This window comes from Oncorhynchus kisutch, linkage group LG28, assembly GCF_002021735.2.
Source record: "Oncorhynchus kisutch isolate 150728-3 linkage group LG28, Okis_V2, whole genome shotgun sequence".
NCBI classification, from domain to species: Eukaryota; Metazoa; Chordata; class Actinopteri; order Salmoniformes; family Salmonidae; genus Oncorhynchus; species Oncorhynchus kisutch.
The window spans coordinates 23,041,043-23,055,760 of record NC_034201.2 but is presented as its reverse complement, the minus strand read 5'-3'; the positions used below and the strand labels follow the sequence as shown (position 1 = coordinate 23,055,760).

Sequence of the window (14,718 nt, the reverse complement as noted above, 5' to 3'; positions counted from 1 at the left end):
ATAATCAATCAATGTGATTTTGTTTCACTAAATCTCCATCTGTATATTTGGTTAATTGTCTGGCTGGACAAAAAAGTGGAGGTGGTTTTGCTCATCTATTTGTTGTCTCATCTATCACTGATCAGAAACATTTACCGTGCAATAATGTAGCCTAAATTCAGTGTAGGCCTATTATTCTGCTCGGTCATGTATAAGCAACCCCAAAAGCCAACGGAGGGGAGGGTGTTGAAATGCTTTTGAAAAGTATGAAGATACATTCAGAGTAAGACCCTATGCCTGCTCCCTAACAAAGCAGAGTGAGGGTTGGAAAGTGATGAAACATGGATTAAAAAAGCATGGGCTTGCCTTGGGCTCTGTTTCAAAATCTCACTTTTTTATATGATGGGTTCCACATGTTGTTGCCATAATGCAAGTTGTGTAGAAAAAATATTTGTATTTCATAAAATTCTAAGCCTACTGTAAAATATGTGTGTTGACTGTGTGTCTAGTTTTTTTAACAAAATAACTGATTTCATGTGCATGCCGTAGTCATATAGGCTGCATAGATCAATAAAGTCATTCAACTCAATATGCCATTCTATTCTTTTGAAAATACATTGTATTAGTCTTGTGTTTCTTAGGACCTGCCTAAACTAATTAATAATGGGTTTATTTTTCATGGTGTATATTCTCAATGGATTTATTAAAATAGATGACCACCCTCATCTGCACACCACTACAACCACTCTTCCCTGGCATGTCGTCATGCACACGGGAGGTATAAAAGGTGTATGCAGGCAAGAATATGGTAAAAATAGGCTTGTTTGTAAAAGGGTCATATAAACATTTCTCAATTGTTTTTACAGGCAAAATACCTTAAATCCTATGTCAAAGCAGTATATGATTAATTTTCTCCCATTTGGAAACGACAGGCTGTCTTAGGTTAGTTATAAAAATCTTTGGCGTTATCTTTTTGGTTATTACTATACTTATGGCCCAACCCATTGGTTTCTGGGACCAATCAGACGGTCCGAATGTGTTCGCATTCAATAAAGGTCTAAGAGTCAAATCCAGACTCATTGCAGAGAAGAAACAAACCTTTGTGGGTGTGGCTTTCGGTCTGAGGAATTAGCCTGGGTAGCCAGGTAAGTATGTCGATACATTAGTTTGTTAAAATAACCATATATTTATACAGTTTTCCAGTTATGTTATTGCTAAATTTTAAGTAAACATATGAGGATTAAGGACCACTACTGCAATGATTTCCTTTATTAAGATCTCATCTCTACGATTTGCTCAACACAGATTGCAGTCATTTTAGGGCACATAGATTTAACAGAATAACAATCAGCTTGAAGTATAAATAAATCAATGTTGTAAATCACAATAACAGTGGAGTGAATGTGTTTCTTTGGCTGTTTAAACCTGCCCTCTAGAGGCTAGAACCCTCCACTACCCTCCTATTAACCACACGATAGGACTAAACCAGAATACATATACATTTTAGCAATTTCATGAAATCTGTGCATAGGTAAAACAACCAAACATCACAATCATTGCAAGAAAGAGAACCATCTAGGTCAGGAGGATGCAAGAGCAGACTTCAGACATGGTTGAGAGGAGACAGAGAGGACATCTCTGTGCTCTCTACTTGTGTTTGTTGTTGAGGCTGTGTATGTTGTCTTCGACTGACATTTCCCAGGAACCCCCGCCAGCTCCTCTCTGTAGAGAAAAAGGAGTTTGAAATGTTCATCTGTATGCACTCAAATGACTGATACAGTATATTAATGTCCATATACACTCAGTGGCCAGTTTATTAGGTACCCCGTTCATGAAAATGGTGGCCGTGGCTCGCTATATAAAGCAGGCAGACGGGCATCGAGGCATCCCATTACTGTTCGATTGAACATTTGAATGAGCAAAAAGAGTGACCTAAGTGACTTTGAGCGTGGTATGATCGTTAGTGCCAGGTGTGCCGTTGTTGTGCTGAAAATCTCCCCCCTGACATAATTCTCCCCCCTTTCACATTCTTCATTGCTGCCCATGTCGCTGTATTTGACTCTAGTGACAAAATTAAGGAAATTAGAAGGGGGGGATTCTGGCAGGGGCACAACACTGTTCCAGTATCTCAGAAACGGACACCCTCCTGGGACTTTTACGCACAACAGTGTCTAGGGTTTACTGAGAATGGTGTATGGTGTGACAAACGAAACACATCCAGTCAACAGCAGTCCTGTGGGCAAAAACAGCTTGTTGATGAGAGAGGTCGAAGATGAATGGCAAGAATCGTGCAAGCTAACAGGTGGGCCACAAATAGGCAAATAACGGCGCAGAACGGCATCTCGGAATGAACAACTTGTCTGTTCTTGTCACAGATGGGCTATTGCAGCAGACCACACCAGGTTCCACTTCTATCAGAGAAAAACAAGCTGGACCCCCAACACTGTACAATTGAGGAGTGGAAAAACATTGCCTGTTCAGACGAATCACCGTTCCTGTTGCGTCAATCTGATGGCAGAGTCAAGATTTGGCGTAAGCAGCATGAGTCCATGGCCCCATCCTGCCTGGTGTCAATGGTACAGGCTGGTGACAGTGGTGTAATGGTGAAGGGAATATTTTCCTGGCACAGATTAGGTCTCTTGATACCAATTGAGCAACGTTTGAATGCCAGACCTTGTAGAATCCATGCCCTGAAGAATTCTGGAGGAAAAGGGTAGTCCGACTCGGTACTAGATTGGTGTACTTACATTTGAATAGTACTGATTAGGACAGAAGAATATTATGTGATCCAGAAGGTGTACAAATGCCTCCAACCAAAAACTCATTGTTTTTCTCTCTCTCCCAACACACACACAAACGGACACACACACTAGGCCTATACCTCTGCCTAGCGTTCTGCTGCTGTGTGTAGGGGACAGCCTGGCCGTATCTCCGCTCCCTGGATCCTCATTGATTATTCCCAGGTTGGTGTTCCATTTGTTCCAGTTGACTTCCTCCACTCTGAGAGGACAGACAGATAGACAGACACATGCTCCAATTACTGTCCCTGAGTGTATGACACATCCATCAGCTGTCACAGAAAGCAAATCAATGATGCAGCACACCATGTACCAGGCTGTGGTGCTACTGTGCACAGCGGCTGTGGAGTGCATTCAGTCATTTAATTCTAGACGTACAATTACACAGCTGGGGTTGTATGAGGGGCTTTAAATGATATTTTCCTGATATGATGGGTTCCTGTCGAAATGGGTTAGTGTTGGGAATGATTGTCATGCTATTGATATTGGACGCAATCAAATCTATAGAATGATATCCAATAGGAATGTACAGGTATGTTCACTTGTACTTTTGTCAGATAAATTTTTTCATTTGATCTATTCTCTCATCATTGATTCAACATCTACAGTATGTAAATAAATTGGCCACCTGAAGCACCATCGGCGGTCTTTCTCTCCAGCCCTGGTCCCCAGGTCCTTGTCCACCCCAGAACGAAGCCTCCTTCTCAAGCAGCGAGGCAGGCTCCTTTCCAGATCCAGGATGGTGAGGGCCCGCTGTAGACACACGTGTTCATTACAATGAATGAGCTAAGATCAAACTATCCACAAAAACAAACAACACATTATTTTTTTGGGCCATTTCCCTGTCAGTCAGTACATCTGTCTGTCTGCCAGTGAACCCATGGTGGATCACCTGTAATTTCCAGATGCTGGTGCTCTCCAGGGACATCTTCTCCACAGTGCGGCTCATGAGGGCGATGAGCATGTTGAGCAGCAGGATGTAGGTGAGCACGATGTAGGAGATTAGCAGCATGTAAAACACTTCCTTGTACTGGTACCTAGAAAAAACACATTCCTAATTGCCTAAATACAGTGCCTTGCGAAAGTATTCGGCCCCCTTGAACTTTGCGACCTTTTGCCACATTTCAGGCTTCAAACATAAAGATATAAAACTGTATTTTTTTGTGAAGAATCAACAACAAGTGGGACACAATCATGAAGTGGAACGACATTTATTGGATATTTCAAACTTTTTTAACAAATCAAAAACTGAAAAATTGGGCGTGCAAAATTATTCAGCCCCTTTACTTTCAGTGCAGCAAACTCTCTCCAGAAGTTCAGTGAGGATCTCTGAATGATCCAATGTTGACCTAAATGACTAATGATGATAAATACAATCCACCTGTGTGTAATCAAGTCTCCGTATAAATGCACTGTCACGCCTTGGTCTTAGTGTTTTGTGTTTTCGTTATATATTTTGGTCAGGCCAGGGTGTGACATGGGTTTACGTGTTGTGTTTCGTATTGGGGTTTTATAGGATTTGGGATTGCTAGGTTTAGGGGTGTGTCTAGTTAGGCTTGGCTGCCTGAAGCGGTTCTTGATCAGCTGTCAGGTGATTCTCGTTGCCTCTGATTGGGAACCGTATTTAGGTAGCCTGAGTTTCGCTTTGTCTTTGGTGGGTGATTGTTCCTGTCTCTGTGTAGTGTTCACCAGATAGGCTGTAATAAGTTTCACGTTCCGTTTGTTGTTTTTGTATTTATTCGTTATTTCATGTACCGTCACTTTTTTCATTAAAAACATGAGTAACCACCACGCTGCATTTCGGTCCGACTCTCTTTCAACAAACGAAGAACGCCGTTACAGAATCACCCACCACACACGGACCGAGCGGCGTGGTTACAGGCAGCGACCGCAGGAAAAGCGAAAGGAGGACGTTATGGAGTATACGACGTGGGAAGAAATCGACAGGTGGGCGGCCGACCCGGAGAGAGTGCAGGAGCCCGCATGGGATTCGCTTGAGCAGTGCGAAGAAGGCTATAGACGAATGGAGTCGAAAAGGAAAACACGGCGGCGCAGAGCGAAACCCGAAAGTCACCCCAAAAAAATTATTGGGGGGGGGGGGGGGGGGCTCAGGGAGAGAGTGGCAGAGTCAGGAGTCAGACCTGAGCCAACTCTCCCTGTTAATCATGAGGAGCAGCGATATAAGGACTTCTGGTCTTGGGAGATGATATTAGACGGAAGAGGACCTGGGCTCAGCCTGGTGAATATCGCTGCCCCAAGGAGGAAGCAGAGGCTGCAGAAGATAGGAGCCGGCGATACGAGGGAACACGGTTGGCAAGGAAGCCCGAGAAACAACCCCAAAAAATTATTTTGGGGGGGGCTTACAGGGAGTATGGCTATGCCAGGTAGGAGACCTGCGCAAACTCCCTGTGCTTTCCGGTGGGCTAAAGAGACCGGGCAGGCACCGTGTTATGCTAGTGAGTGCACGGTAAGCTTGGGCAGGCTCGGTGCTCAAGAGCTCCAGTGCGCCTGCACGGTCCGGTCTATCCAGAGCCACCTCCACACACCAGTCCTCCGGTAGCAGCTCCCCGCACCAGGCTTCCTGTGCGTGTCCTCGCTCCAGTATCACCAGTGCCCGCACCACGCATCAGGCCTACAGTGCGCCTCGCCTCTCCTGCTCTGTCAGAGTCTCCCGCCTGTTCTGCACAGCCAGAGCCTTCCTTCCCTCCTGCGCTGTCGGAGTCTCCTGCCTGTTCAGCGCAGCCAGCGTTTTCCTCCTCTCCTGCGCTGTCGGAGTCTCCCGCCTATTCAGCGCTATCAGAGCCTTCTCTCTCTACAGCGCTGCCGGAGCCTCCTGCCTGTTTGAAGCAGCCTGAGCTGCCAGTCTGCAAGGAGCTGTCAGTCTGCAAGGAGCTGCCAGTCTGCAAGGTGCTTTCAGCCTGCATGGAGCAGTCAGAGCTGTCAGTCTGCATGGAGCAGTCAGAGCTGTCAGTCTGCAAGGAGCTGCCAGTCTGCAGGGAGCTGTCAGTCTGCAAGGAGCTGTCAGTCTGCAAGGAGCTGTCAGCCTGCATGGAGCAGTCAGAGCTGTCAGTCTGCAAGGAGCTGCCAGTCTGCAAGGAGCTGCCAGTCTGCAAGGAGCTGCCAGTCTGTAAGGAGCTGTCAGTCTGCATGAAGCAGCCAGAGCTGTCAGTCTGCAAGGAGCTGCCAGTCTGCAAAGAGCTGTCAGTCTGCAAGGAGCTGTCAGTCTGCAAGGAGCTGTCAGTCTGCAAGGAGCTTCCAGTCTGCAAGGAGCTTCCAGTCTGCAAGGAGCTTCCAGTCTGCAAGGAGCTTCCAGTCTGCAAGGAGCTGCCAGTCTGCAAGGAGCTGTCAGCCTGCATGGAGCAGTCAGAGCTGTCAGTCTGCAAGGAGTTGCCAGTCTGCAGGGAGCTGTCAGTCTGCAAGGAGCTGTCAGTTTGCAAGGAGCTGTCAGCCTGCATGGAGCAGTCAGAGCTGTCAGTTTGCAAGGAGCTGTCAGCCTGCATGGAGCAGTCAGAGCTGTCAGTCTGCAAGGAGCTGTCAGTTTGCAAGGAGCTGTCAGTTTGCAAGGAGCTGTCAGCCTGCATGGAGCAGTCAGAGCTGTCAGTCTGCATAGAGCAGCTAGATCCGCCAGTCAACCAGAATCTTCCAGATCTGCTAGTCAACCTGAATCTTCCAGATCCTCCAGCCAGCCAGGATCTACCGGAGCCTACTACCTACCTGAGCTTCATCTCAGTACTGGGCTTCCTCTCAGTACTGGGCTTCCTCTCAGTACTGGGCTTCCCCTCAGTTCCGGGCTGCCCCTCAGTCCCGAGCTGCCCCTCAGTCCCGAGCTGCCCCTCAGTCCCGAGCTGCCCCTCAGTCCCGAGCTGCCCCTCAGTCCCGAGCTGCCCCTCAGTCCCGAGCTGCCCCTCAGTCACGAGATGCCCCTCAGTCACGAGCTGCTCCTTAGTTCTGTGGGGTTCTGGGTGAGGACTATTAGGCCATGGTCGGCGGCGAGGGTGGATTATCCCAGGACGCGAAGGGGAGGAACTAGGACATTAATGAAGTGGGGTCCACGTCCCGAGCCGGAGCCGCCACCAATGACAGACGCCCACCCGGACCCTCCCTATGGTTTTGAGGTGCGTCCGGGAGTCCGCACCTTGGGGGGGGGGGGGGGGGGGGGGGGGTTCTGTCACGCCTTGGTCTTAGTGTTTTGTGTTTTCGTTATATATTTTGGTCAGGCCAGGGTGTGACATGGGTTTACGTGTTGTGTTTCGTATTGGGGTTTTATAGGATTTGGGATTGCTAGGTTTAGGGGTGTGTCTAGTTAGGCTTGGCGGTTCTTGATCAGCTGTCAGGTGATTCTCGTTGCCTCTGATTGGGAACCGTATTTAGGTAGCCTGAGTTTCACTTTGTCTTTGGTGGGTGATTGTTCCTGTCTCTGTGTAGTGTTCACCAGATAGGCTGTAATAAGTTTCACGTTCCGTTTGTTGTTTTTGTATTTATTCGTTATTTCATGTACCGTCACTTTTTTCATTAAAAACATGAGTAACCACCACGCTGCATTTCGGTCCGACTCTCTTTCAACAAACGAAGAACGCCGTTACATGCACCTGCACTGTGATAGTCTCAGAGGTCCGTTAAAAGCGCAGAGAGCATCATGAAGAACAAGGAACACACCAGGCAGGTCCGAGATACTGTTGTGAAGAAGTTTAAAGCCGGATTTGGATACAAAAAGATTTCCCAAGCTTTAAACATCCCAAGGAGCACTGTGCAAGCAATAATATTGAAATGGAAGGAGTATCAGACCACTGCAAATCTACCAAGACCTGGCCGTCCCTCTAAACTTTCAGCTCATACAAGGAGAAGACTGATCAGAGATGCAGCCAAGAGGCCCATGATCACTCTGGATGAACTGCAGAGATCTACAGCTGAGGTGGGAGACTCTGTCCATAGGACAACAATCAGTCGTATATTGCACAAATCTGGCCTTTATGGAAGAGTGGCAAGAAGAAAGACATTTCTTAAAGATATCCATAAAAAGTGTTGTTTAAAGTTTGCCACAAGCCACCTGGGAGACACACCAAACATGTGGAAGAAGGTGCTCTGGTCAGATGAAACCAAAATTGAACTTTTTGGCAACAATGCAAAATGTTATGTTTGGTGTAAAAGCAACACAGCCCATCACCCTGAACACACCATCCCCACTGTCAAACATGGTGGTGGCAGCATCATGGTTTGGGCCTGCTTTTCTTCAGCAGGGACAGGGAAGATGGTTAAAATTGATGGGAAGATGGATGGAGCCAAATACAGGACCATTCTGGAAGAAAACCTGATGGAGTCTGCAAAAGACGTGAGACTGGGACAGAGATTTGTCTTCCAACAGGACAATGATCCAAAACATAAAGCAAAATTTACAATGGAATGGTTCAAAAATAAACATATCCAGGTGTTAGAATGGCCAAGTCAAAGTCCAGACCTGAATCCAATCGAGAATCTGTGGAAAGAACTGAAAACTGCTGTTCACAAATGCTCTCCATCCATCCATCCAACCTCACTGAGCTCGAGCTGTTTTGCAAGGAGGAATGGGAAAAAATGTCAGTCTCTCGATGTGCAAAACTGATAGAGACATACCCCAAGCGACTTACAGCTGTAATCGCAGCAAAAAGCGGCGCTACAAAGTATTAACTTAAGGGGGCTGAATAATTTTGCACGCCCAATTTTTCAGTTTTTGATTTGTTAAAAAAGTTTGAAATATCCAATAAATGTCGTTCCACTTCATGATTGTGTCCCACTTGTTGTTGATTCTTCACAAAAAAATACAGTTTTATATCTTTATGTTTGAAGCCTGAAATGTGGCAAAAGGTCGCAAAGTTCAAGGGGGCCGAATACTTTCGCAAGGCACTGTAACTGCCCATTTCCCCACCATGATAGCTAGTACAGTATATGGAAGCAAAAATGGCTGTCTTGGCATCACTCAGGTGGGTGCTAGACATGTCTATCTAAATAGCCTTTTAGCATCTGGAAAATCAATTATTACCCCTCTGTGAACTCCAGGTCTCCCATGCCGATGGTGAACTTGAACAGCTCCATGATAGTGTGAGAGATGTTCCTGAAGGTGGGTTTTATACACGAATCCTCAGTGGGAAGGAAAAAGGTACGACCTCTTCCATCTGTACTGTTTCTTGGCTGTGCTGTATTATTGGCTGGCAATTCAGGTTCCATCAACAAAGTGACCACCGCTGTGGAGGGACAGAGAATGCTTTACTACGGTCCATTCACAGAGTTTTGTTTACATACAGTACCAGTCAAAAGTTTGGACACACCTGCTCATTCAAGGTTTTTTTGTTTCTTTCTACTATTTTCTACATTGTAGAATAATAGTGAAGACATCAACACATATGGAATCATGCTGTAACCACAAAAGTGTTAAACAAATCAAAATATGTTTTATATTTGAGATTCTTCAAAGCAGCCACCCTTTGGCTTGATGACAGCTTCTAATCACACTTTATTTGTCACCGAATACAAGTGTAGACTTACCGTGAAATGCTTACTTACAAGCCCTTAACCAACAGTGCAGTTCAAGAGAAGTTAAGAAAATATTTACCAAATAAACAAAAAGTAAAAAATAATAAAAAGAAACACAATAACATAACAATGAGGCTATATACAGGGGGTATCGGTACTGAGTCAGTGTGCGGGGTACAGGTTAAAGGTCATTTTCACATGTAGGTACAGTAGGGTGAAGTGACTATGCATAGATAATAAACAGCGAGTAGCAGTAGTGTACAAAACAATGGAGGTGGGGATAAATGAAATAGTTCGGGGGCCATTTGATTAATTGTTCTGCAGTCTTATGGCTTGGGGTAGAAGCTGTTAAGGAGCCTTTTGGTTCTAGACTTGGCGCTCCGGTACCGCTTACCGGCCGGTAGCAGAGAAAACAGTCTATGACTTGGGTGTCTCTGACAATTTTATGGGCTTTCCTCTGACACCCCCTATTATATACTGTAGGTCCTGGATTGCAGGAAGCTTGGCCCCAGCGATATAGTGGGCTGTAAGCAATACCCTCTGTAGCGCTTAACGGTCAGATGCCTAGCAGTTGCCATACCAGGCGGTGATGCAACCAGTCAGGATGCTCTCGATGGTGCAGCTGTAGAACCTTTGGAGGATATGGGGACCCATGCTAAATATTTTCAGTCTCCTGAGGGGGATAAGATTTTGTTGTGCCTGTCTTGGTGTGTTTGGACCATGATAGATCGTTGGTGATGTGGACACCAAGGAACTTTAAACTCTCAACCCGCTCCATTACAGCCCTGTTGATGTTTGGCCCGCCTTTTCCTGTAGTCCAAAATCAGCTCCTTTGTCTTGCTCACATTGAGGGAGAGGTTGTTGTCCTGGCACCACACTGCCAGTTCTCTGACCTCCTCCATGTAGGCTGTCTCATTGTTGTCGGTGATCAGGCCTACCACTATTGTGTCGTCAGCAAACTTAGTGATGGTGTTGGAGTCATGTTTGGCCATGCAGTCGTGGATGAACAGGGAGTACAGGAAGGGACTAAGTACACATCCCTGAGGGGCCCCAGAGTTGAGGATCAGCGTGTCATACGTGTTGTTGCCTAACCTTACCACCTGGGGGAGGCCCATCAGGAAGTCCAGGATCCAGTTGCAGAGGGAGGTGTTTAGTTCCAGGGTCCTTAGCTTAGTGATGAGCTTTGTGGGCACTATGGTGTTGAACGCTGAGCTGTAGTCACTGAACAGCATTCTCACATAGGTGTTCCTTTTGTCCAGCTGGGAAAGGGCAGTGTGGAGTGCGATTGAGATTGCGTCATCTATGGATCTGTTGGGGCAGTATGCGAATTGGAATGGGTCTACGGTATCCGGGAGGATGCTGTTGATGTGAGCCATGACCAGCCTTTCAAAGCAGTTCATGGCTATCAACGTGAGTGCTATAGGGCGGTAATAATTTAGGCAGGTTACCTTCGCTTCCTTGGGCACAGGGACTATGGTGGTCTGCTTGAAACATGTAGGTATTACCGACTCAGTCAGGGAGAGTTTGAAAATGTCAGTGAAGACACTTGCCAGTTGGTCCGGTCATGCTTTGAGTACATGTCCTGGTAATCCATCTGGCCCCATGTCTTTGTGAATGTTGACTTGTCTAAAGGTCTTGCTCACATCGGCTACCGAGAGCGTAATCACACAGTCATCCAGAACAGCTGGTGCTCTCGTGCATGCTTCAGTGTTGCTTGCCTCGAAGCGAGCATAAAAGGCATTTAACTCATCTGGTAGGCTCGCGTCACTGGGCAGCCCGCGTCTGGGTTTCCGTGTGTAGTCCGTAATAGTTTTCAAGACCTGCCACATCAAACGAGCGTCAGAGCTGGTGTAGTAGGATTCGATCTTAATCCTGTTTTGGCGCTTTGCTTGTTTGATGATTCGTCTGAGGGCATAGCAGGATTTCTTATAGGCGTCCGGATTAGTGTCCCTCTCCTTGAAAGCAGCAGCTCTAGCCTTTAGATCAATGCGGATGATGCCTGTAATCCATGGCTTCTGGTTGGGATATGTACGTACGGTCACTGTGAGGACAACGTCGTCGTCGATGCACTTATTGATGAAGCCGGTGACTGAGGTGGTATACTCCTCAATGCCATTGGATAAATCCCGGAACATATTCCAGTCTGTGCTAGCTAAACAGTCCTGTAGCATAGCATGCGCGTCGTCTGACCACTTCCGTATTGAGCGAGTCACTGGTACTTCCTGCTTTAGTTTTTGCTTGTAAGCAGGAATCAGGAGGAAAGAATTATGGTCAGATTTGCCAAATGGAGTGTGGGGTATAGCTTTGTATGCATTCTGTGTGGAATAAAGGTGTTGCACATGTGACATGCTGGTAATAAATTTGGTAAAACTGATTTAAGTTTGCCTGCATTAAAATCTCCGGCCACTAGGAGCGCTGCTTCTGGGTGAGCATTTGCTTGTTTGCTTATGGCCTTATGGAATTGGTTGAGTGCGGTGTTAGTGCCAGCATCGGTCTGTGGTGGTAAATAGATGGCTACGAATAATATAGATGAGAACTCTCTTGGTAGATAGTGTGGTCTACAGCTTATCTTAAGGTACTCTGCCTAAGGCGAGCAATACCTCGAGACTTCTTTAATATTAGACGTCGCGCACGTCTCTGTGCTGCCGGTGCATTGAAAATCCCTCCAGCTCTATATTATCCTTGTCGTCGTTCAGCCACGACTCGGTGAAACACAGTTCTTAATGTCCCCGTTGGTAGGATAATCGTAATCGTAGGTCATCAATTTTATTTTCCAATGATTGCATGTTAGGAAGTAGAATTGATGGATGTGGGAGTTTACTCGCTCGCCTACGGATTCTCAAAAGGCAGCCCGATCTGCGTCCTCTTTTCCTCTGTCTTTTCTCCACAAATGACGTGGATCTGGGCCTATTGCCGGGAGAGCAGTTTATATTTTTCGGCGGACTCAAAGCAAAAAGCTTCTTCCAGTTCATGGTGAGTATTCCCAGTTCTGATGTCCAGAAGTTATTTTGGGGCATAAGAGACAGTAGCAGCAACATTATGTACAAAATAAGTAAAAAACTAAGTTACAAACAATGCAAAAAAGCAAACAAAATAGCACAATTGGTTACGGCATGTAAAACATCACCCATCCTCTTCGGCACCATCTTAACAAGAGCTTTGCACACTCTTGGTATTCTCTCAACCAGGTTCATGAGGTAGTCACCTGGAATGCATTTCAATTTAGAGGTGTGCCTTGTTAAAAGTTCATTTGTGGAATTTCTTTCCTTCTTAATGCATTTGAGCCAATCAGTTGTGCTGTGACAAGGTAGGGGTGGTATACAGAAGATAGCCCTATTTGGTAAAAGACCACGTCCATATTAGGGCAAACAAACAGCTCAAATAATCAAAGAGAAACCATAATCCATCATTACTTTAAGACATGAAGGTCAGTCAATCCGGAACATTTCAAGAACTTTGCAGTAGCAAAACCATCAAGCGCTATGATCAAATTGGCTCTCACGAGGATCGCCACAGGAAAGGAATACCCAGAGTTACCTCTACTGCAGAGAATAAGTTCATTAGAGTTAACTGCACCTCAGAAATTGCAACCCAAATAAATGCTTCACAGAGTTCAAGTAACAGACACATCTCAACATCAACTGTTCAGAGAAGACTGCGTGAATCCGACCATGGTTGAATCGCTGCAAAGAAACCACTACTAAAGGACACCAATAATAAGAACAGACTTGCTTGGGCCAAGAAACATGAGCAATGGACATTAGACCAATGGAAATATGTCCTTTGGTCTGATGACTCCAAATTTGAGATATTTGGTTCCAACCGCCGTGTCTTTGTGAGACGCAGAGTAGGTGAAGGGATGATTTCGGCATGTGTGGTTCCCACCGTAATGCATGGAGGAGGAGGTGTCATGGTGTAGGGGTGCTTTGTTGGTTACATTGTCTGATTTATTTAGAATTCAAGGCACACTTAACCAGCATGCCTACCACAGCATTCTGCAGCGATACGCCATCCCATCTGGTTTGCGCTTAGTGGGACTATCATTTGTTTTTCAACAGGACAATGACCCAACACACCTCCAGGCTGTGTAAGGGCTATTATACCTAGAAGGAGTGTGATGGAGTGCTGCGTCAGATGACCTGGCCTCCACAATCACCCAACCTCAACCCAGATTAGAATGTTTGGGATGAGTTGGACAGCAGAGTGAAAGGAAAAGCAGCCAACAAGTGCTCAGCATATGTGGGAACTCCTTCAAGACTGTTGGAAAAGCATTCCAGGTGAAGCTGGTTGAGAGAATGCCAAGCGTGCGCAAAGGGTGGCTACTTTGAAGAATATTTGTTAATTAACACTGTTTGGTTAGTACATGATTCCATATGTGTTATTTCATAGTTTTGATGTCTTCACTATTATTCTACAATGTAGGAAATAGTAAAAAATTAAGAAAAACCCTTGAATTAGTAGGTGTGTCCAAACTTTTGACAGCTATTGTAAATATACCCTACCATTCAAAAGTTTGGGGTCACTTAGAAATGTCCTTGTTTTTGAAAGAAAAGCCATTTTTTTGTCCATTAAAATAACATCCAATTGATCAGAAATACAGTGTAGACATTGTTAATGTTGTAAATGACTATTGTAGCTGGAAGCGGCTGATTTTTAATGGAATATCTACATAGGCGTACAGAGGCCCGTTATCAGCAACCATCACTCCTGTGATCCAATGGCACGTTGTGTTAGCTAATCTAAGTTGATCATTTTAAAAGGCTAATTAACTTTTGCAATTATGTTAGCACAGCTGAAAACTGTTGTTCTGATTCTGAGAGTACCTCTGTCCACTGTCTGTGTTCTTTTGCCCATCTTAATATTTAATTTTTATTGGCCAGTCAGAGATACCTATTTTTCTTTGCAACTCTGCCTAGAAGGCCAGCATCCATGAGTCGCCTCCTTACTGTTGATGTTGAGACTGGTGTTTTGCAGGTACTATTTAATGAAGCTGCAAGTTTAGGACAAACTAGACACTAATGTACTTGTCCTCTTGCTCAGTTGTGCACCGGGGCCTCCCACTCCTCTTTCTATTCTGGTTAGGGCCAGTTTGCGCTGTTCTGTGAAAAGAGTAGTACACGGCATTGTATGAGATCTTCAGTTTCTTGGCAATTTCTCGCATGGAATGGCCTTTATTTCTCAGAGCAAGTATAGATTGATGAGTTTCAGAAGAAAGTTATTTGTTTCTGGCCATTTTCATCCTGTAATCGAACCCACAAAGGCTGAGTCTCCAGATACTCAACTTGTCTAAAGAAGGCCTAAAGAAGGCCAGTTTTATTGCTTCTTTAATCAGAACAACAGTTTTCAGTTGTGCTAACATAATTGCAAAAGGGTTTTCTAATGATCAATTAGCCTTTTAAAATGATAAACGTGGATTAGCTAACACAATGTGCCA

The 14,718-nt window shown here is 45.4% G+C and overlaps 1 protein-coding gene across 2 annotated transcripts in view; it reads right to left on the bottom strand.

Moving 5' to 3' along the window:
• Positions 1-1,233: 1,233 nt before the first annotated feature.
• Positions 1,234-14,718, bottom strand: part of trpv1 (transient receptor potential cation channel, subfamily V, member 1) — a 33,717-nt gene continuing 20,232 nt past the window's right edge. Inside the window, exons 14-18 of one of the 2 annotated variants that reach the window (XM_020464739.2) lie at positions 8,794-8,995; positions 3,670-3,814; positions 3,406-3,530; positions 2,861-2,979; positions 1,234-1,701 (exon numbers count right to left, since the gene is read on the bottom strand). In XM_020464739.2, the coding sequence (XP_020320328.1) occupies positions 1,583-1,701; positions 2,861-2,979; positions 3,406-3,530; positions 3,670-3,814; positions 8,794-8,995 (710 nt within the window). In that variant the 3' untranslated portion in view covers positions 1,234-1,582. The remainder of the gene's footprint in view (positions 1,702-2,860; positions 2,980-3,405; positions 3,531-3,669; positions 3,815-8,793; positions 8,996-14,718) is intronic. The other variant, XM_020464740.2, reaches the window with a different exon arrangement.